General features: G+C 44.3%; 1 protein-coding gene across 18 annotated transcripts in view; it reads right to left on the bottom strand.

Moving 5' to 3' along the window:
- The window catches only part of LOC100113919 (RNA binding protein fox-1 homolog 1-like), a 371,748-nt gene that overhangs the window by 188,859 nt on the left and 159,184 nt on the right, over nt 1-23,705 (bottom strand). For all 18 annotated transcript variants that reach the window (XM_032601587.1, XM_031925312.2, XM_031925321.2 and 15 more), the window contains one exon: nt 19,713-19,767. In XM_032601587.1, coding sequence (XP_032457478.1) covers nt 19,713-19,767 — 55 coding nt within the window. The remainder of the gene's footprint in view (nt 1-19,712; nt 19,768-23,705) is intronic.

The following is a 23,705-nucleotide window of genomic DNA, read 5'->3' as shown; positions in this document are numbered from 1 at the left end:
ATGTATGATTTCACCAATTTTTTATTTCCATCAGAAAATAATCTTTGTTTAACAGCTTCCTGATAATCATGTACATAAAAATCATTCAAGGGCGGTGTCCAGGTGTACAAGGTTGCCAGTGACGAGGTCTAGGCATCGCACTCTGTGGTGTTTCGTGTCTAGCTGTATAAATCATTCGAAGAAGGAGTCAAGATGAACAGGGTGGCCAAATGACGACGTCTAGATAGTTCGCCCCGTGGTTTTTGGTGTCTAGGTGTAAAAATCATTCAAGGGCGGTGTCTAGGTCTACAGGGTGGCGGATGACGAAGTCTAAGCGGTGCGCTCCGTGGTTTTTCGTGTCTAGCTGTGAAAATCATTTGAAGACGGTATCTAGGTGCACAGGGTTGCCGATGACGACATCTAGATAGTTCGCCCCGTGGTTTTTGATGTCTAGCTGTCAAAATCATTAAAGATCGATGTCCAGGTGTACAAGGTTGCCAGTGACGAGGTCTAGGCATCGCACTCTGTGGTGTTTCGTGTCTAGCTGTATAAATCATTCGAAGAAGGTGTCAAGATGAACAGGGTGGCCAAATGACGACGTCTAGATAGTTCGCCCCGTGGTATTTGGTGTCTAGGTGTAAAAATCATTCAAGGGCGGTGTCTAGGTTTACAGGGTGGCGGATGACGAGGTCTAGGCGGTGCGCTCCGTGGTTTTTCGTGTCTAGCTGTGAAAATCATTCGAAGAAGGTGTCAAGATGAACAGGGTGGCCGATGACGACGTCTAGATAGTTCGCCCCGTGGTTTTTGGTGTCTAGGTGCAAAATCATTCAAGGGTGGTTTCTAGGTGTACAAGGTTGCCAGTGACAAGGTCTAAGCGTCGCACTCCGTGGTTTTTCGTGTCTAGCTGTATAAATCATTCGTAGAAGGTGTCAAGATGAACAGGGTGGACGATGACGACATCTAGGTAGTTCGCCCCGTGGTTTTTGGTGTCTAGGTGCAAAATCATTCAAGGGCGGTGTCCAGGTGTACAAGGTTGCCAGTGACAAGGTCTAGGCGTCGCACTCCGTGGTTTTTCGTCTCTAGCTGTATAAATCATTCGAAGAAGGTGTCTAGATGAACAGGGTGGCCGATGACGACGTCTAGATAGTTCGCCCCGTGGTTTTTGGTGTCTAGGTGCAAAATCATTCAAGGGTGGTGTCTAGGTGTACAAGGTTGCCAGTGACAAGGTCTAGGCATCGCACTCTGTCGTGTTTCGTGTCTAGCTGTATAAATCATTCGAAGAAGGTGTCAAGATGAACAGGGTGGCCAATTGACGACGTCTAGATAGTTCGCCCCGTGGTTTTTGGTGTCTAGGTGTAAAAATCATTCAAGGGCGGTGTCTAGGTCTACAGGGTGGCGGATGACGAAGTCTAAGCGGTGCGCTCCGTGGTTTTTCGTGTCTAGCTGTGAAAATCATTCGAAGACGGTATCTAGGTGCACAGGGTTGCCGATGACGACATCTAGATAGTTCGCCCCGTGGTTTTTGATGTCTAGCTGTAAAAATCATTAAAGATCGATGTCCAGGTGTACAAGGTTGCCAGTGACGAGGTCTAGGCATCGCACTCTGTGGTGTTTCGTGTCTAGCTGTATAAATCATTCGAAGAAGGTGTCAAGATGAACAGGGTGGCCAAATGACGACGTCTAGATACTTCGCCCCGTGGTTTTTGGTGTCTAGGTGCAAAATCATTCAAGGGTGGTTTCTAGGTGTACAAGGTTGCCAGTGACAAGGTCTAGGCGTCGCACTCCGTGGTTTTTCGTCTCTAGCTGTATAAATCATTCGAAGAAGGTGTCTAGATGAACAGGGTGGCCGATGACGACGTCTAGATAGTTCGCCCCGTGGTTTTTGGTGTCTAGGTGCAAAATCATTCAAGGGTGGTGTCTAGGTGTACAAGGTTGCCAGTGACAAGGTCTAGGCATCGCACTCTGTCGTGTTTCGTGTCTAGCTGTATAAATCATTCGAAGAAGGTGTCAAGATGAACAGGGTGGCCAATTGACGACGTCTAGATAGTTCGCCCCGTGGTTTTTGGTGTCTAGGTGTAAAAATCATTCAAGGGCGGTGTCTAGGTCTACAGGGTGGCGGATGACGAAGTCTAAGCGGTGCGCTCCGTGGTTTTTCGTGTCTAGCTGTGAAAATCATTCGAAGACGGTATCTAGGTGCACAGGGTTGCCGATGACGACATCTAGATAGTTCGCCCCGTGGTTTTTGGTGTCTAGGTGTAAAAATCATTCAAGGGCGGTGTCTAGGTTTACAGGGTGGCGGATGACGAGGTCTAGGCGGTGCGCTCCGTGGTTTTTCGTGTCTAGCTGTGAAAATAATTCGAAGAAGGTATCTAGATGAACAGGGTGGCCGATGACGACGTCTAGATAGTTCGCCCCGTGGTTTTTGGTGTCTAGGTGCAAAATCATTCAAGGGTGGTGTCTAGGTGTACAAGGTTGCCAGTGACAAGGTCTAGGCATCGCACTCTGTCGTGTTCCGTGTCTAACTGTATAAATCATTCGAAGAAGGTGTCAAGATGAACAGGGTGGCCAATTGACGACGTCTAGATAGTTCGCCCCGTGGTTTTTGGTGTCTAGGTGTAAAAATCATTCAAGGGCGGTGTCTAGGTATACAAGGTTGCCAGTGACAAGGTCTAGGCGTCGCACTCCGTGGTTTTTCGTGTCTAGCTGTATAAATCATTCGTAGAAGGTGTCTAGATGAACAGGGTGGCCGATAACGACGTCGAGATAGTTCGCCCCGTGGCTTTTGGTGTCTAGGTGTAAAATCATTCAAGGGTGGTGTCTAGGTGTAAAAGGTTGCCAGTGACAAGGTCTAGGCATCGCACTCTGTCGTGTTTCGTGTCTAGCTGTATAAATCATTCGAAGAAGGTGTCAAGATGAACAGGGTGGCCAATTGACGACGTCTAGATAGTTCGCCCCGTGGTTTTTGGTGTCTAGGTGTAAAAATCATTCAAGGGCGGTGTCTAGGTCTACAGGGTGGCGGATGACGAAGTCTAAGCGGTGCGCTCCGTGGTTTTTCGTGTCTAGCTGTATAAATCATTCGAAGAAGGTGTCAAGATGAACAGGGTTGCCGATGACGACGTCTAGATAGTTCTCCCCGTGGTTTTTGGTGTCTAGGTGTAAAAATCATTCAAGGGCGGTGTCTAGGTGTACAAGGTTGCCAGTGACAAGGTCTAGGCGTCGCACTCCGTGGTTTTTCGTGTCTAGCTGTATAAATCATTCGTAGAAGGTGTCTAGATGAACAGGGTGGCCGATGACGACGTCTAGATAGTTCGCCCCGTGGTTTTTGGTGTCTAGGTGTAAAAGTCATTCCAGGGCGGTCTCCAGGTGTACAAGGTTGCCAGTGACAAGGTCTAGGCGTCGCACTCCGTGGTTTTTGGTGTCTAGATGAACAGGGTGGCCAATTGACGACGTCTAGATAGTTCGCCCCGTGGTTTTTGGTGTCTAGGTGTAAAAATCATTCAAGGGCGGTGTCTAGGTGTACAAGGTTGCCAGTGACAATTTCTAGGCGTCGCACTCCGTGGTTTTTCGTGTCTAGCTGTATAAATCATTCGTAGAAGGTGTCTAGATGAACAGGGTGGCCGATAACGACGTCGAGATAGTTCGCCCCGTGGTTTTTGATGTCTAGCTGTAAAAATCATTAAAGATCGATGTCCAGGTGTACAAGGTTGCCAGTGACGAGGTCTAGGCATCGCACTCTGTGGTGTTTCGTGTCTAGCTGTATAAATCATTCGAAGAAGGTGTCAAGATGAACAGGGTGGCCGATGACGACATCTAGGTAGTTCGCCCCGTGGTTTTTGGTGTCTAGCTATAAAAATCATTCAAGGGCGGTGTCCAGGTGTACAAGGTTGCCAGTGACAAGGTCTAGGCGTCGCACTCCGTGGTTTTTCGTCTCTAGCTGTATAAATCATTCGAAGAAGGTGTCTAGATGAACAGGGTGGCCGATGACGACGTCTAGATAGTTCGCCCCGTGGTTTTTGGTGTCTAGGTGCAAAATCATTCAAGGGTGGTGTCTAGGTGTACAAGGTTGCCAGTGACAAGGTCTAGGCATCGCACTCTGTCGTGTTTCGTGTCTAGCTGTATAAATCATTCGAAGAAGGTGTCAAGATGAACAGGGTGGCCAATTGACGACGTCTAGATAGTTCGCCCCGTGGTTTTTGGTGTCTAGGTGTAAAAATCATTCAAGGGCGGTGTCTAGGTCTACAGGGTGGCGGATGACGAAGTCTAAGCGGTGCGCTCCGTGGTTTTTCGTGTCTAGCTGTGAAAATCATTCGAAGACGGTATCTAGGTGCACAGGGTTGCCGATGACGACATCTAGATAGTTCGCCCCGTGGTTTTTGATGTCTAGCTGTAAAAATCATTAAAGATCGATGTCCAGGTGTACAAGGTTGCCAGTGACAAGGTCTAGGCGTCGCACTCCGTGGTTTTTCGTGTCTAGCTGTATAAATCATTCGTAGAAGGTGTCTAGATGAACAGGGTGGCCGATGACGACGTCTAGATAGTTCGCCCCGTGGTTTTTGGTGTCTAGGTGTAAAAGTCATTCCAGGGCGGTCTCCAGGTGTACAAGGTTGCCAGTGACAAGGTCTAGGCGTCGCACTCCGTGGTTTTTGGTGTCTAGATGAACAGGGTGGCCAATTGACGACGTCTAGATAGTTCGCCCCGTGGTTTTTGGTGTCTAGGTGTAAAAATCATTCAAGGGCGGTGTCTAGGTGTACAAGGTTGCCAGTGACAATTTCTAGGCGTCGCACTCCGTGGTTTTTCGTGTCTAGCTGTATAAATCATTCGTAGAAGGTGTCTAGATGAACAGGGTGGCCGATAACGACGTCGAGATAGTTCGCCCCGTGGTTTTTGATGTCTAGCTGTAAAAATCATTAAAGATCGATGTCCAGGTGTACAAGGTTGCCAGTGACGAGGTCTAGGCATCGCACTCTGTGGTGTTTCGTGTCTAGCTGTATAAATCATTCGAAGAAGGTGTCAAGATGAACAGGGTGGCCGATGACGACATCTAGGTAGTTCGCCCCGTGGTTTTTGGTGTCTAGCTATAAAAATCATTCAAGGGCGGTGTCCAGGTGTACAAGGTTGCCAGTGACAAGGTCTAGGCGTCGCACTCCGTGGTTTTTCGTCTCTAGCTGTATAAATCATTCGAAGAAGGTGTCTAGATGAACAGGGTGGCCGATGACGACGTCTAGATAGTTCGCCCCGTGGTTTTTGGTGTCTAGGTGCAAAATCATTCAAGGGTGGTGTCTAGGTGTACAAGGTTGCCAGTGACAAGGTCTAGGCATCGCACTCTGTCGTGTTTCGTGTCTAGCTGTATAAATCATTCGAAGAAGGTGTCAAGATGAACAGGGTGGCCAATTGACGACGTCTAGATAGTTCGCCCCGTGGTTTTTGGTGTCTAGGTGTAAAAATCATTCAAGGGCGGTGTCTAGGTCTACAGGGTGGCGGATGACGAAGTCTAAGCGGTGCGCTCCGTGGTTTTTCGTGTCTAGCTGTGAAAATCATTCGAAGACGGTATCTAGGTGCACAGGGTTGCCGATGACGACATCTAGATAGTTCGCCCCGTGGTTTTTGATGTCTAGCTGTAAAAATCATTAAAGATCGATGTCCAGGTGTACAAGGTTGCCAGTGACAAGGTCTAGGTGTCGCACTCCGTGGTTTTTCGTCTCTAGATGTATAAATCATTCGAAGAAGGTGTCTAGATGAACAGGGTGGCCGATGACGACGTCTAGATAGTTCGCCCCGTGGTTTTTGGTGTCTAGGTGCAAAATCATTCAAGGGTGGTGTCTAGGTGTACAAGGTTGCCAGTGACAAGGTCTAGGCATCGCACTCTGTCGTGTTTCGTGTCTAACTGTATAAATCATTCGAAGTAGGTGTCAAGATGAACAGGGTGGCCAATTGACGACGTCTAGATAGTTCGCCCCGTGGTTTTTGGTGTCTAGGTGTAAAAATCATTCAAGGGCGGTGTCTAGGTATACAAGGTTGCCAAGGACAAGGTCTAGGCGTCGCACTCCGTGGTTTTTCGTGTCTAGCTGTATAAATCATTCGTAGAAGGTGTCTAGATGAACAGGGTGGCCGATGACGACGTCTAGATAGTTCGCCCCGTGGTTTTTGGTGTCTAGCTGTAAAAATCATTAAAGATCGATGTCCAGGTGTACAAGGTTGCCAGTGACGAGGTCTAGGCATCGCACTCTGTGGTGTTTCGTGTCTAGCTGTATAAATCATTCGAAGAAGGTGTCAAGATGAACAGGGTGGCCAAATGACGACGTCTAGATAGTTCGCCCCGTGGTTTTTGGTGTCTAGGTGTAAAAATCATTCAAGGGCGGTGTCTAGGTCTACAGGGTGGCGGATGACGAAGTCTAAGCGGTGCGCTCCGTGGTTTTTCGTGTCTAGCTGTGAAAATCATTCGAAGACGGTATCTAGGTGCACAGGGTTGCCGATGACGACATCTAGATAGTTCGCCCCGTGGTTTTTGGTGTCTAGGTGTAAAAATCATTCAAGGGCGGTGTCTAGGTTTACAGGGTGGCGGATGACGAGGTCTAGGCGGTGCGCTCCGTGGTTTTTCGTGTCTAGCTGTGAAAATAATTCGAAGAAGGTATCTAGATGAACAGGGTGGCCGATGACGACGTCTAGATAGTTCGCCCCGTGGTTTTTGGTGTCTAGGTGCAAAATCATTCAAGGGTGGTTTCTAGGTGTACAAGATTGCCAGTGACAAGGTCTAAGCGTCGCACTCCGTGGTTTTCGTGTCTAGCTGTATAAATCATTCGAAGAAGGTATCTAGATGAACAGGGTGGCCGATGACGACGTCCAGATAGTTCGCCCCGTGGTTTTTGGTGTCTAGGTGCAAAATCATTCAAGGGTGGTTTCTAGGTGTACAAGATTGCCAGTGACAAGGTCTAAGCGTCGCACTCCGTGGTTTTTCGTGTCTAGCTGTATAAATCATTCGTAGAAGGTGTCAAGATGAACAGGGTGGCCGATGACGACGTCTAGATAGTTCGCCCCGTGGTTTTTGGTGTCTAGGTGTAAAAATCATTCAAGGGCGGTGTCTAGGTCTACAGGGTGGCGGATGACGAAGTCTAAGCGGTGCGCTCCGTGGTTTTTCGTGTCTAGCTGTGAAAATCATTCGAAGACGGTATCTAGGTGCACAGGGTTGCCGATGACGACATCTAGATAGTTCGCCCCGTGGTTTTTGATGTCTAGCTGTAAAAATCATTAAAGATCGATGTCCAGGTGTACAAGGTTGCCAGTGACAAGGTCTAGGTGTCGCACTCCGTGGTTTTTCGTCTCTAGATGTATAAATCATTCGAAGAAGGTGTCTAGATGAACAGGGTGGCCGATGACGACGTCTAGATAGTTCGCCCCGTGGTTTTTGGTGTCTAGGTGCAAAATCATTCAAGGGTGGTGTCTAGGTGTACAAGGTTGCCAGTGACAAGGTCTAGGCATCGCACTCTGTCGTGTTTCGTGTCTAACTGTATAAATCATTCGAAGAAGGTGTCAAGATGAACAGGGTGGCCAATTGACGACGTCTAGATAGTTCGCCCCGTGGTTTTTGGTGTCTAGGTGTAAAAATCATTCAAGGGCGGTGTCTAGGTATACAAGGTTGCCAGTGACAAGGTCTAGGCGTCGCACTCCGTGGTTTTTCGTGTCTAGCTGTATAAATCATTCGTAGAAGGTGTCTAGATGAACAGGGTGGCCGATAACGACGTCGAGATAGTTCGCCCCGTGGCTTTTGGTGTCTAGGTGTAAAATCATTCAAGGGTGGTGTCTAGGTGTAAAAGGTTGCCAGTGACAAGGTCTAGGCATCGCACTCTGTCGTGTTTCGTGTCTAGCTGTATAAATCATTCGAAGAAGGTGTCAAGATGAACAGGGTGGCCAATTGACGACGTCTAGATAGTTCGCCCCGTGGTTTTTGGTGTCTAGGTGTAAAAATCATTCAAGGGCGGTGTCTAGGTCTACAGGGTGGCGGATGACGAAGTCTAAGCGGTGCGCTCCGTGGTTTTTCGTGTCTAGCTGTATAAATCATTCGAAGAAGGTGTCAAGATGAACAGGGTTGCCGATGACGACGTCTAGATAGTTCTCCCCGTGGTTTTTGGTGTCTAGGTGTAAAAATCATTCAAGGGCGGTGTCTAGGTGTACAAGGTTGCCAGTGACAAGGTCTAGGCGTCGCACTCCGTGGTTTTTCGTGTCTAGCTGTATAAATCATTCGTAGAAGGTGTCTAGATGAACAGGGTGGCCGATGACGACGTCTAGATAGTTCGCCCCGTGGTTTTTGGTGTCTAGGTGTAAAAGTCATTCCAGGGCGGTCTCCAGGTGTACAAGGTTGCCAGTGACAAGGTCTAGGCGTCGCACTCCGTGGTTTTTGGTGTCTAGATGAACAGGGTGGCCAATTGACGACGTCTAGATAGTTCGCCCCGTGGTTTTTGGTGTCTAGGTGTAAAAATCATTCAAGGGCGGTGTCTAGGTGTACAAGGTTGCCAGTGACAATTTCTAGGCGTCGCACTCCGTGGTTTTTCGTGTCTAGCTGTATAAATCATTCGTAGAAGGTGTCTAGATGAACAGGGTGGCCGATAACGACGTCGAGATAGTTCGCCCCGTGGTTTTTGATGTCTAGCTGTAAAAATCATTAAAGATCGATGTCCAGGTGTACAAGGTTGCCAGTGACGAGGTCTAGGCATCGCACTCTGTGGTGTTTCGTGTCTAGCTGTATAAATCATTCGAAGAAGGTGTCAAGATGAACAGGGTGGCCGATGACGACATCTAGGTAGTTCGCCCCGTGGTTTTTGGTGTCTAGCTATAAAAATCATTCAAGGGCGGTGTCCAGGTGTACAAGGTTGCCAGTGACAAGGTCTAGGCGTCGCACTCCGTGGTTTTTCGTCTCTAGCTGTATAAATCATTCGAAGAAGGTGTCTAGATGAACAGGGTGGCCGATGACGACGTCTAGATAGTTCGCCCCGTGGTTTTTGGTGTCTAGGTGCAAAATCATTCAAGGGTGGTGTCTAGGTGTACAAGGTTGCCAGTGACAAGGTCTAGGCATCGCACTCTGTCGTGTTTCGTGTCTAGCTGTATAAATCATTCGAAGAAGGTGTCAAGATGAACAGGGTGGCCAATTGACGACGTCTAGATAGTTCGCCCCGTGGTTTTTGGTGTCTAGGTGTAAAAATCATTCAAGGGCGGTGTCTAGGTCTACAGGGTGGCGGATGACGAAGTCTAAGCGGTGCGCTCCGTGGTTTTTCGTGTCTAGCTGTGAAAATCATTCGAAGACGGTATCTAGGTGCACAGGGTTGCCGATGACGACATCTAGATAGTTCGCCCCGTGGTTTTTGATGTCTAGCTGTAAAAATCATTAAAGATCGATGTCCAGGTGTACAAGGTTGCCAGTGACAAGGTCTAGGTGTCGCACTCCGTGGTTTTTCGTCTCTAGATGTATAAATCATTCGAAGAAGGTGTCTAGATGAACAGGGTGGCCGATGACGACGTCTAGATAGTTCGCCCCGTGGTTTTTGGTGTCTAGGTGCAAAATCATTCAAGGGTGGTGTCTAGGTGTACAAGGTTGCCAGTGACAAGGTCTAGGCATCGCACTCTGTCGTGTTTCGTGTCTAACTGTATAAATCATTCGAAGTAGGTGTCAAGATGAACAGGGTGGCCAATTGACGACGTCTAGATAGTTCGCCCCGTGGTTTTTGGTGTCTAGGTGTAAAAATCATTCAAGGGCGGTGTCTAGGTATACAAGGTTGCCAAGGACAAGGTCTAGGCGTCGCACTCCGTGGTTTTTCGTGTCTAGCTGTATAAATCATTCGTAGAAGGTGTCTAGATGAACAGGGTGGCCGATAACGACGTTGAGATAGTTCGCCCCGTGGTTTTTGGTGTCTAGGTGTAAAATCATTCAAGGGTGGTGTCTAGGTGTAAAAGGTTGCCAGTGACAAGGTCTAGGCATCGCACTCTGTCGTGTTTCGTGTCTAGCTGTATAAATCATTCGAAGAAGGTGTCAAGATGAACAGGGTGGCCAATTGACGACGTCTAGATAGTTCGCCCCGTGGTTTTTGGTGTCTAGGTGTAAAAATCATTCAAGGGCGGTGTCTAGGTGTACAAGGTTGCCAGTGACAAGGTCTAGGCGTCGCACTCCGTGGTTTTTCGTGTCTAGCTGTATAAATCATTCGTAGAAGGTGTCTAGATGAACAGGGTGGCCGATGACGACGTCTAGATAGTTCGCCCCGTGGTTTTTGGTGTCTAGGTGTAAAAGTCATTCCAGGGCGGTCTCCAGGTGTACAAGGTTGCCAGTGACAAGGTCTAGGCGTCGCCCTCCGTGGTTTTTGGTGTCTAGATGAACAGGGTGGCCGATGACGACGTCTAGATAGTTCGCCCCGTGGTTTTTGGTGTCTAGGTGCAAAATCATTCAAGGGTGGTGTCTAGGTGTACAAGGTTGCCAGTGACAAGGTCTAGGCGTCGCACTCCGTCGTTTTTCGTGTCTAGCTGTATAAATCATTCGAAGAAGGTGTCAAGATGAACAGGGTGGCCGATGACGACATCTAGGTAGTTCGCCCCGTGGTTTTTGGTGTCTAGCTATGAAAATCATTCAAGGGCGGTGTCCAGGTGTACAAGGTTGCCAGTGACAAGGTCTAGGCGTCGCACTCCGTGGTTATTCGTGTCTAGCTGTATAAATGATTCGAAGAAGGTGTCTAGATGAACAGGGTGGCCGATGACGACGTCTAGATAGTTCGCCCCGTGGTTTTTGGTGTCTAGGTGCAAAATCATTCAAGGGTGGTTTCTAGGTGTACAAGGTTGCCAGTGACAAGGTCTAGGCATCGCAATCTGTCGTGTTTCGTGTCTAACTGTATAAATCATTCGAAGAAGGTATCTAGATGAACAGGGTGGCCGATGACGACGTCCAGATAGTTCGCCCCGTGGTTTTTGGTGTCTAGGTGCAAAATCATTCAAGGGTGGTTTCTAGGTGTACAAGATTGCCAGTGACAAGGTCTAAGCGGTGCGCTCCGTGGTTTTTCGTGTCTAGCTGTGAAAATCATTCGAAGAAGGTATCTAGATGAACAGGGTGGCCGATGACGACGTCTAGATAGTTCGCCCCGTGGTTTTTGGTGTCTAGGTGCAAAATCATTCAAGGGTGGTTTCTAGGTGTACAAGGTTGCCAGTGACAAGGTCTAGGCGTCGCACTCCGTGGTTTTTCGTCTCTAGCTGTATAAATCATTCGAAGAAGGTGTCAAGATGAACAGGGTGGCCAATTGACGACGTCTAGATAGTTCGCCCCGTGGTTTTTGGTGTCTAGGTATAAAAATCATTCAAGGGCGGTGTCTAGGTGTACAAGGTTGCCAGTGACAAGGTCTAGGCGTCGCACTCCGTGGTTTTTCGTGTCTAGCTGTATAAATCATTCGTAGAAGGTGTCTAGATGAACAGGGTGGCCGATGACGACGTCTAGATAGTTCGCCCCGTGGTTTTTGGTGTCTAGGTGTAAAAGTCATTCCAGGGCGGTCTCCAGGTGTACAAGGTTGCCAGTGACAAGGTCTAGGCGTCGCACTCCGTGGTTTTTGGTGTCTAGATGAACAGGGTGGCCGATGACGACGTCTAGATAGTTCGCCCCGTGGTTTTTGGTGTCTAGGTGTAAAAGTCATTCCAGGGCGGTCTCCAGGTGTACAAGGTTGCCAGTGACAAGGTCTAGGCGTCGCACTCCGTGGTTTTTGGTGTCTAGATGAACAGGGTGGCCAATTGACGACGTCTAGATAGTTCGCCCCGTGGTTTTTGGTGTCTAGGTGTAAAAATCATTCAAGGGCGGTGTCTAGGTCTACAGGGTGGCGGATGACGAAGTCTAAGCGGTGCGCTCCGTGGTTTTTCGTGTCTAGCTGTGAAAATCATTCGAAGACGGTATCTAGGTGCACAGGGTTGCCGATGACGACATCTAGATAGTTCGCCCCGTGGTTTTTGGTGTCTAGGTGTAAAAATCATTCAAGGGCGGTGTCTAGGTTTACAGGGTGGCGGATGACGAGGTCTAGGCGGTGCGCTCCGTGGTTTTTCGTGTCTAGCTGTGAAAATAATTCGAAGAAGGTATCTAGATGAACAGGGTGGCCGATGACGACGTCTAGATAGTTCGCCCCGTGGTTTTTGGTGTCTAGGGGCAAAATCATTCAAGGGTGGTGTCTAGGTGTACAAGGTTGCCAGTGACAAGGTCTAGGCATCGCACTCTGTCGTGTTTCGTGTCTAACTGTATAAATCATTCGAAGAAGGTGTCAAGATGAACAGGGTGGCCAATTGACGACGTCTAGATAGTTCGCCCCGTGGTTTTTGGTGTCTAGGTGTAAAAATCATTCAAGGGCGGTGTCTAGGTATACAAGGTTGCCAGTGACAAGGTCTAGGCGTCGCACTCCGTGGTTTTTCGTGTCTAGCTGTATAAATCATTCGTAGAAGGTGTCTAGATGAACAGGGTGGCCGATAACGACGTCGAGATAGTTCGCCCCGTGGTTTTTGGTGTCTAGGTGTAAAATCATTCAAGGGTGGTGTCTAGGTGTAAAAGGTTGCCAGTGACAAGGTCTAGGCATCGCACTCTGTCGTGTTTCGTGTCTAGCTGTATAAATCATTCGAAGAAGGTGTCAAGATGAACAGGGTGGCCAATTGACGACGTCTAGATAGTTCGCCCCGTGGTTTTTGGTGTCTAGGTGTAAAAATCATTCAAGGGCGGTGTCTAGGTCTACAGGGTGGCGGATGACGAAGTCTAAGCGGTGCGCTCCGTGGTTTTTCGTGTCTAGCTGTATAAATCATTCGAAGAAGGTGTCAAGATGAACAGGGTTGCCGATGACGACGTCTAGATAGTTCTCCCCGTGGTTTTTGGTGTCTAGGTGTAAAAATCATTCAAGGGCGGTGTCTAGGTGTACAAGGTTGCCAGTGACAAGGTCTAGGCGTCGCACTCCGTGGTTTTTCGTGTATAGCTGTATAAATCATTCGTAGAAGGTGTCTAGATGAACAGGGTGGCCGATGACGACGTCTAGATAGTTCGCCCCGTGGTTTTTGGTGTCTAGGTGTAAAAGTCATTCCAGGGCGGTCTCCAGGTGTACAAGGTTGCCAGTGACAAGGTCTAGGCGTCGCACTCCGTGGTTTTTGGTGTCTAGATGAACAGGGTGGCCAATTGACGACGTCTAGATAGTTCGCCCTGTGGTTTTTGGTGTCTAGGTGTAAAAATCATTCAAGGGCGGTGTCTAGGTCTACAGGGTGGCGGATGACGAAGTCTAAGCGGTGCGCTCCGTGGTTTTTCGTGTCTAGCTGTATAAATCATTCGAAGAAGGTGTCAAGATGAACAGGGTTGCCGATGACGACGTCTAGATAGTTCGCCCCGTGGTTTTTGGTGTCTAGGTGTAAAAATCATTCAAGGGCGGTGTCTAGGTGTACAAGGTTGCCAGTGACAAGGTCTAGGCGTCGCACTCCGTCGTTTTTCGTGTCTAGCTGTATAAATCATTCGAAGAAGGTGTCAAGATGAACAGGGTGGCCGATGACGACATCTAGGTAGTTCGCCCCGTGGTTTTTGGTGTCTAGCTATAAAAATCATTCAAGGGCGGTGTCCAGGTGTACAAGGTTGCCAGTGACAAGGTCTAGGCGTCGCACTCCGTGGTTATTCGTGTCTAGCTGTATAAATGATTCGAAGAAGGTGTCTAGATGAACAGGGTGGCCGATGACGACGTCTAGATAGTTCGCCCCGTGGTTTTTGGTGTCTAGCTGTAAAAATCATTAAAGATCGATGTCCAGGTGTACAAGGTTGCCAGTGACGAGGTCTAGGCATCGCACTCTGTGGTGTTTCGTGTCTAGCTGTATAAATCATTCGAAGAAGGTGTCAAGATGAACAGGGTGGCCAAATGACGACGTCTAGATAGTTCGCCCCGTGGTTTTTGGTGTCTAGGTGTAAAAATCATTCAAGGGCGGTGTCTAGGTCTACAGGGTGGCGGATGACGAAGTCTAAGCGGTGCGCTCCGTGGTTTTTCGTGTCTAGCTGTGAAAATCATTCGAAGACGGTATCTAGGTGCACAGGGTTGCCGATGACGACATCTAGATAGTTCGCCCCGTGGTTTTTGGTGTCTAGGTGTAAAAATCATTCAAGGGCGGTGTCTAGGTTTACAGGGTGGCGGATGACGAGGTCTAGGCGGTGCGCTCCGTGGTTTTTCGTGTCTAGCTGTGAAAATAATTCGAAGAAGGTATCTAGATGAACAGGGTGGCCGATGACGACGTCTAGATAGTTCGCCCCGTGGTTTTTGGTGTCTAGGTGCAAAATCATTCAAGGGTGGTTTCTAGGTGTACAAGATTGCCAGTGACAAGGTCTAAGCGTCGCACTCCGTGGTTTTCGTGTCTAGCTGTATAAATCATTCGAAGAAGGTATCTAGATGAACAGGGTGGCCGATGACGACGTCCAGATAGTTCGCCCCGTGGTTTTTGGTGTCTAGGTGCAAAATCATTCAAGGGTGGTTTCTAGGTGTACAAGATTGCCAGTGACAAGGTCTAAGCGTCGCACTCCGTGGTTTTTCGTGTCTAGCTGTATAAATCATTCGTAGAAGGTGTCAAGATGAACAGGGTGGCCGATGACGACGTCTAGATAGTTCGCCCCGTGGTTTTTGGTGTCTAGGTGTAAAAATCATTCAAGGGCGGTGTCTAGGTCTACAGGGTGGCGGATGACGAAGTCTAAGCGGTGCGCTCCGTGGTTTTTCGTGTCTAGCTGTGAAAATCATTCGAAGACGGTATCTAGGTGCACAGGGTTGCCGATGACGACATCTAGATAGTTCGCCCCGTGGTTTTTGATGTCTAGCTGTAAAAATCATTAAAGATCGATGTCCAGGTGTACAAGGTTGCCAGTGACAAGGTCTAGGTGTCGCACTCCGTGGTTTTTCGTCTCTAGATGTATAAATCATTCGAAGAAGGTGTCTAGATGAACAGGGTGGCCGATGACGACGTCTAGATAGTTCGCCCCGTGGTTTTTGGTGTCTAGGTGCAAAATCATTCAAGGGTGGTGTCTAGGTGTACAAGGTTGCCAGTGACAAGGTCTAGGCATCGCACTCTGTCGTGTTTCGTGTCTAACTGTATAAATCATTCGAAGTAGGTGTCAAGATGAACAGGGTGGCCAATTGACGACGTCTAGATAGTTCGCCCCGTGGTTTTTGGTGTCTAGGTGTAAAAATCATTCAAGGGCGGTGTCTAGGTATACAAGGTTGCCAAGGACAAGGTCTAGGCGTCGCACTCCGTGGTTTTTCGTGTCTAGCTGTATAAATCATTCGTAGAAGGTGTCTAGATGAACAGGGTGGCCGATAACGACGTCGAGATAGTTCGCCCCGTGGTTTTTGGTGTCTAGGTGTAAAATCATTCAAGGGTGGTGTCTAGGTGTAAAAGGTTGCCAGTGACAAGGTCTAGGCATCGCACTCTGTCGTGTTTCGTGTCTAGCTGTATAAATCATTCGAAGAAGGTGTCAAGATGAACAGGGTGGCCAATTGACGACGTCTAGATAGTTCGCCCCGTGGTTTTTGGTGTCTAGGTGTAAAAATCATTCAAGGGCGGTGTCTAGGTGTACAAGGTTGCCAGTGACAAGGTCTAGGCGTCGCACTCCGTGGTTTTTCGTGTCTAGCTGTATAAATCATTCGTAGAAGGTGTCAAGATGAACAGGGTGGCCGATGACGACGTCTAGATAGTTCGCCCCGTGGTTTTTGGTGTCTAGGTGTAAAATCATTCAAGGGTGGTGTCTAGGTGTAAAAGGTTGCCAGTGACAAGGTCTAGGCATCGCACTCTGTCGTGTTTCGTGTCTAGCTGTATAAATCATTCGAAGAAGGTGTCAAGATGAACAGGGTGGCCAATTGACGACGTCTAGATAGTTCGCCCCGTGGTTTTTGGTGTCTAGGTGTAAAAATCATTCAAGGGCGGTGTCTAGGTGTACAAGGTTGCCAGTGACAAGGTCTAGGCGTCGCACTCCGTGGTTTTTCGTGTCTAGCTGTATAAATCATTCGTAGAAGGTGTCTAGATGAACAGGGTGGCCGATGACGAGGTCTAGTTAGTTCGCCCCGTGGTTTTTGGTGTCTAGCTGTAAAAATCATTAAAGATCGATGTCCAGGTGTACAAGGTTGCCAGTGACGAGGTCTAGGCATCGCACTCTGTGGTGTTTCGTGTCTAGCTGTATAAATCATTCGAAGAAGGTGTCAAGATGAACAGGGTGGCCAAATGACGACGTCTAGATAGTTCGCCCCGTGGTTTTTGATGTCTAGCTGTAAAAATCATTAAAGATCGATGTCCAGGTGTACAAGGTTGCCAGTGACGAGGTCTAGGCATCGCACTCTGTGGTGTTTCGTGTCTAGCTGTATAAATCATTCGAAGAAGGTGTCTAGATGAACAGGGTGGCCGATGACGACGTCTAGATAGTTCGCCCCGTGGTTTTTGGTGTCTGGGTGTCAATTAAACGCGGTGTCCAGGTGTACAAAGTGGCAGATGGCGAAGTCTAGGTGGTACGCTCAGTGGTTTTTGTTGTCTAGGTGTAAAACTCATTCAAAAGCGGTGTCCAGCTATACAATGTGGCAGATGACGAAGTCTAGGCGCAGCGCTTCGGGTTTTTGGTGTTTAGGTGAATAAATCATTAATGGGCGGTATCTAGGTGTACAGGGTTGCCGATGACGACATCTAGGTAGTTCGCCCCGTGGTTTTTGGTGTCTAGCTGTAAAAATCATTCAAGGGCGGTGTCCAGGTGTACAAAGTTGCCAGTGACGAGGTCTAGGCGGTGCGCTCCGTAGTTTTTCGTGTCTTGCTGTGAAAATCATTCGAGGAAGGTTTCTAGATGAACTGGGTGGCCGATGACAAGGTCTAGGTTGTGCACTCCGTGGTTTTTCGTGTCTAGCTGTAAAAATCATTCGAGGGAGATTTCTAGATGAACAGGGTGGCCGATGACGTCGTCTAGATAGTTCGCCCCGTGGTTTTTCGTGTCTAGCTGTGAAAATCATTCGAGGAAGGTTTCTAGATGAACAGGGTGGCCGATGACGACGTCGCTACGCCGCGGCGTTTCATTGTTTGCGGCATCCGGCGTGGCCAACCTCGCACGAATTGCTGGTTGCCCCGCTGACGGTCTCTTTCTCTCTCGCTCTCCCTCTCACGAGGCGCGGAGCAAATTCCTCAGCGCCGCAAGGCGCTGGGTTTCGACGCCAGGGACGCCAATCCGGTATGACAGGCGTATGCCCCCTTTGTCTCGCTTTTTCCTTCTTTCCACGCTGTACGTCCCATACTACGTACGGTTATCTCCTCGTGCACCCGCACTGCATGCTCATACACTCGTCTCTCTCTCTCTCTCTCTCTCTCTCTCTCTCTCTCTCTCTCACTCTCTCTCTCTTTCTCTCTCTCGCCCTCTCCAATGGAAGGTGGGCCGTTGGCTGGACCGTGGGCGTCCTTCCTGTCTCGTCGTTATCAGCGCCGTCCTCTCTCCTACTCGATTGCCGGTGACTGGGCCGTGGCGGTCCTCACGCCAGAGCTTCCACTCTGTTAACCCTAGTCGCCGGGATGCGCCTCGGGAACGCCGTGAGACTTATCCGAACACCGAATACTTCTCAAACCTTGTCACTCGCGCTCGCGAACCTCTACGTTAACACTCTTAACTCAACGAGGGCTCACGAGATACTGACGGTCCGGCGCGCGCCAGTCGCGCTCGCTACCTCCCTTACTCCTCAGGCCGAAGCGAAGCCGCGCTCTGATTGGTGGCCCGGGCCGTGCTATCTCTCCCTGATTGGCTAATTCTCTCTTTCGCGACGTCGTTCGTCTCGCCGCTTCGCGGAACGACGCTGCGAGCTCATCAGGTCCGGGAATTCTTGGGACGCGCGACGGCTCTGACAACAAAGCCATGTGGCTCGTTGCCGACCGTTCGCGCGCCATTTTCCAGACAGGGAATGTGCCATGCCGAAAAGAGATTTTTCGACGCGGCTGCGACGCACCACGTCGCATGATTTGTAGAAATAATCAATACCATTAAAATTACTATATTTTATTATGAATTTTATTATGTCAAACAATGAAATTTAATAGACGTATAGCGAAATTTCTTGTACAGTATAGCAATTTCTGTACTGTAAATTTTCTTAGGTTTTCGGCCAGTACGCAGATTATCAAACTTTTAGTTAATTAAATTTTTATCTGTGTATTCAATCAATGTGTACAGAAAGTTATTATTTTAATTAAACTGTAAATATATTCAATAAGTCAAAATGCCATTATTCATTTTTATTAATAATATTGTTTAATTAAAAAGGATGTCTTCATGTAAAAATCATGTAGTATCTATTTGTTAACATATAATAATTTTCAATGGCTCTAACGTTTGTTAGCAACAAACTAAAGGTGTAGATAAATGCAATGATCAGAACCAAAAATTTGACGAAGTTCCTTTGTTTCCTTCATTTTAGATGCCTTAAAACGTCCCTCTTCAGAGTCTATTAAAATTACAATAGATGATTCAACTAGTGAACTAAAATGATATATATATATATATATATATATATATATCATTTTAGTTCACTAGTTGAATCATCATTAAAAGAATTTTCCGAAAGCTGTATAGTATAAACATATGCCATGTCAAAATTTAAAACCACAGTAACCGACGGTAGTGTAACATGGAAACTGTAAAATACGTAGTGCACATCATTTTAGTTCATTGGACAAATTATAAGTTATAATTTTGATAGACTGATTAGAAACTTTTAAAGGCGTCTATAACATTAAAAAAAAGAAAACTAATAATTGAATTTATTTGCATCTTCATTTGTTAACATCTCATACTCCTCCTTGCCTTCCTTTTCTTCTTGCTTAAGCAACAAGGCTTTGAAGTATGACATTCAAAATGATACAAAACTACTAACGAAGCGCAAGCTCCGCAACCTCCCGCAAATATTTTTAATCCTATAAAAAAACTAGCTATACAAAAAACTCTGCAGAGTTTCTCACAGATAATGTCGACAGAATCAAAATATCCTGCACGCATTTCTGCAAATAGCTTTGCTGGAATCTTTACGCTTTTTAGACAAGACTGCGACACTGCAAGTGCTTTATGGTTTCGTGCGCGAAAAATGTGTGAGATGCCATTTATTACTGCAAAAATTAGTGGTTAAATCACTTGAAATTTTAATAGGATATAGTTTGACACATGATTCTTTTTTCCCATTGACATGATTTTTTTCGTGGGGTTATGACCTTTAGTTTCAGAGATATGAATTTAAAAAAAAAAATCATCTTCTTTATTTTATCTGCTGAACAAAGCCATCGATCCCGAGCACCAAACGAGGAAAAGTAGGTAATTTTATTCTCTTTCAAATGCATTTTTCAATTTGGTTGTAACAATGGATGATTGAAAAAAAAAACGCAAAATAGCGTTATTCAAAAATTAAAAAATGGCCATAAAAATAATATAGTTAAGAAAATAAAAAATAACTGTTTTTCCCGAATTCAGAATTCAAAAATATATATGCATGTCAAATTTTATTGATATTGACGGAGTAGTTCCAGAAATATTACGGTACACACACACATCCATACGGACATTTTCTTAAAACACTTGATTTGAACTTCTAACTCACCAAAAAGTATTTTCTAGAAGATTTGAAGAAACTTAAAATTTTACTATTACAAAGCTTCCTCTAGGAGGAAGCAAAATTAACAATTCATGAAAAATTAAATGGATTGATTTAATATTTCTGAAAACCTACCGTTCGGTACTGTTGGTGGTTTTTTCGTCTGGACACGCGCTGTAGCATTGTTTACCTGTGAAAATATATAATAAGTAAGTTATGATCACAAAAATATCAATTAAATTATATTTTAGCAGGCAATGAAGAATTCGCACGTAATTTTTAGAATAAGTTGCTCATATAGCTTTTGCAATTTACAATCAAACAGCATGTATTCACATAATTTTTAGTATTTCTAATGCTCAAAATAAGTGAATTGAAAAGCACAAAGCAATTATTATTAAAATATTAAATTAAGAAACATGACAATAACAAAGCTAAAAAAATATGTCAAGTATAGTATATGTTAGAAAAGTGAATCAAGTAGATGCTCCTCAAATAATATTATAAATGAATAAAATACTATTAAATATAAACACGCACTACGTGCGAATCTTGCTGAAAATAGGAACACAACATACAATTTACGCACAGTCACGCTTCATCTATGTTAAAAATAATTACTCAATAAAATTGCGACAGTTACACTTCTTAGAATAATCAGCAGACAAACATAACAAAAATAGCTGATTTGAATCGCGAGAGCGAAAAATCGTGATTGCGCGTAAGGTATGCAACTTACATTAATAAAAGTAATATCCACTAGTTAGTCAAACGTACATGCTTATTGCACGACGAGCTCGCATTTTATTAAAAATTGTTAATATTAAATAGAAGTGCATATTTCTATAATAGAAACTGAAGGTTTTTAGGCTCGACGTGCAAATACGATGTTGAATATTTAAAAAGATAAAAACTTATTTGAACCAAATTTTTTTAAACACTTAACACAAACCGAATATGATTTATTTATTAGAACATATGTTGAATTTAATAAAATTAGATCTCTGCATGATTTATTATAAAAAATTGCAGCGCATCTTTAGTATCAATATGAAATAAAATGATGCATTAAAATCTTATACCAGATTACAAGAAATATACTTTTATTAATGTTACATTAGTAGTCATTAATCAGTTATATCGCGTATGAACTATTTGAAGTTGCAAACATAAAGGATAAAGATTGCATAAAACAAATATCATGCAGAGCTTATTTTGACTTGATATTGCTTCCAAGTTTATTAAATTTTTGACTAGGATATAGTATTGACTTCTGTTTGCGTTATTGTTATACATAACGTTTTATTTTATAACTAGTTTCAATTACTAAGAATGAATTTGCAATTTAAGAAAATTTGCAATAATATTTCATTATTAAATTTTTCTTAATATTCTTGGACGGTCGCTTTTTTAAACATGCACTCACCTCTTTTTCACTTGTTAGACTAACTAATTATATATTAAAAACGATAATCTTAATTCCATGAATTTTTTACCAATAATTTTATTTATAAGTGTTATCAATACACACAAAAGCCATATAACAATAACAGCATTAATGATGAACATCATATATTATGATGATGGTTACAGTATTAATAATAATGATGGTAATAATAGTAATAATAACAACAACAAAAATAATAATAATAATAATAATAATAATAATAATCGTATCTTGAAGCCCTAGAACACGAAAAGCGGGCAGATTTGAGGAGTCAGAACACATCTACCAATAGATAGTCAACTACTGAATTTGGAAGAGAGTCATAGCGATTTGCTGCCGCACGTGCTTGAACTTTAGCTACTGGAGCAAGAAGTGGCAGAACATTGATAAGGTAAACCTAATTTTGCAAACAAGGCAATGATTAGCCAAAAGATAAAAAATGCATCCAACGCGAACATAGTTATTTCTATCAAGACGTCATAAAACTCACAATAAACAGTGTAAGGTTACCTAAAACCCTAGTCCCAAAATATGGACGGGGATGAGAAAAAGGTAAATGCAAAACGGGATCGCACAAACCAAGGATAGTAAGAAGACAAAAGATCTACATGTCAGGATGCAGAAGCTATAACTTACATAATTTTAGTTTAATTTTTGGTTAAATATAGAAATTGTAAATACAGTTGCAACACCTAGATCTAAATACATTCCCGCATGTGCCATAAACGCGACAAGAACAAATGATAATGATAGTAAACTAAGCAACAGGAAATTATTGCAATTGTTTGGACATTAATACAGTCGAGGCTAAAAGTACTATTATCTCTGTAACAGTTAACTTCAACCACGATCTTTTGCGTATACTTAAATTTAAAAAAAGCTATATTAATATCATTGACGCGAGATAAAATAATTGTTTTGCCTACGATTTTAGGGATCCTATTGAATGGTATGATAGGCAACTGTATACAGTTTTAAATATATTTTAGACAAGTACGCTTAAAAATATAAAATTATATACAAGGATGTTTTCTACTATCTTGCTGTATTCTGTAACCCATTTTTCGGCACTATTCAATGACTTCTAGTGAACATATATGTGCACTATTTTAATGATAGTAAGTGAAAATAATTAGGAAGAAAATGCGAATAAACGCACGCACCTGAACCACTCATATTCTAATTTTAAATGTGTAAAACAATGCAAAAGCACGTTTCAATACTGAAAAAGTGCCTGGTGACACATTTTTTACGGCCACTCAAATTTATCTAAAACTAGCCATTATTCAACGGGATGTTTCACCTTCGTGGAGTGGAACTCAAAAAGTATGCATTTTACGAAAAAAGTCGTAAGAACACTTTCGATTCGAAAATACCTAACTAATGTAAATTCATTTTTTTCAATTGCAGATAACGATTATTTATTTATTGCAAATCAGTAATTTGTTTATAACAAAAAAACTGGCGGGTTTTGGGCTTCGTGACCAACAAATTTTGATTCAGCATCCCAAAAACATAGAAAAACTCCAAGTTACTGAGGGGATGCACAAAATTTACACAGATGGCACCAGCACCCGAACTAAGTCATACGCTGACATTCTGAGATAGATAAAGGCGGACTCTAAACTAGAGATACTGGGCAAAAATGACAACAGACTAAACAGGACAGCGGCTAGAGATTTTCTAAGACAACTTCAGCGCATCGCAGGCCTTAAGGCAGAGGAACTTTAACGAGCGGTGAAAATGGTCCGACAAACAAGTGCGAAAACCCTGTAAGATAAGGCGGCCTTTGTAATAAAGACCCCGATATTTTAACAACCAAAGTTGATATATAGACTAGTCAAATTGAATACAATTTTATTGTGGGAAATGGCTTTAAAAAGTATGTAGAATGATAGTATTTACAGGAAAACCACGAGTTTTACACAATAAATTACAAGAAAAAGTTCTAATTTTAGCGAAAAAAATCCGTGAGGGCACCCTTCTAAGACGATTCGTTTAATTGCAAATTCAAAGATCCCACCAAATTCAGCAAAATCGCAAATTATTAATGACTTTTGAAAAAAAAAACTTTTTTATATTTGTATTTTAGAAAAATGTAGTACTTATTAGTCCAAGAAAGCATGTCAAATTTCAAGTGTCTATCAATTATATATTTTTTAAAAAAAGTAACGATATTTCAAAAAAATTTTATTTTTACAATACTGGTATAGTAAACAAAGGTTTCAGATTTGTCGCCCTTACTTAAGACTTAAGAGAGGGGTAAAGAGTTATCAACAATTTAGATAAATTAAAATCAGTCAGTGCATATCCATGACTTGTTAAAATAAAATAGATATGTTTCAGGGACATATTTTCACGTATTTCATTAGTTAACAATGGACTGCAAAAATATGCTTCATATTTTTAAAATAATTCTTTAACATTTACTGGGTTATGAAATACGCATATATAACCAAACAGGTAACACAGAGCTTTAGGAAATTCAACCTTGATTGCTTAGTCCAAGCATTTGTCCCATTCTTCATCAGTGGTTATTAATTTTCTAGCTACAACTACTTCATGAAATGTTGCGTATGTAACATTTTCCAATAATTATAATTCTTATAAGATTGAGCCCCTTTGACATGATATAATAAGAATCTTAAAAATATCTTTCATGATCCTTTGTATTTACAAAG

This window comes from Nasonia vitripennis (genome assembly GCF_009193385.2).
Source record: "Nasonia vitripennis strain AsymCx chromosome 2 unlocalized genomic scaffold, Nvit_psr_1.1 chr2_random0009, whole genome shotgun sequence".
Lineage (NCBI taxonomy): Eukaryota > Metazoa > Arthropoda > Insecta > Hymenoptera > Pteromalidae > Nasonia > Nasonia vitripennis.
The sequence above is the reverse complement of the archived record's forward strand: the minus strand, read 5'-3'. Positions and strand labels throughout refer to the sequence as shown.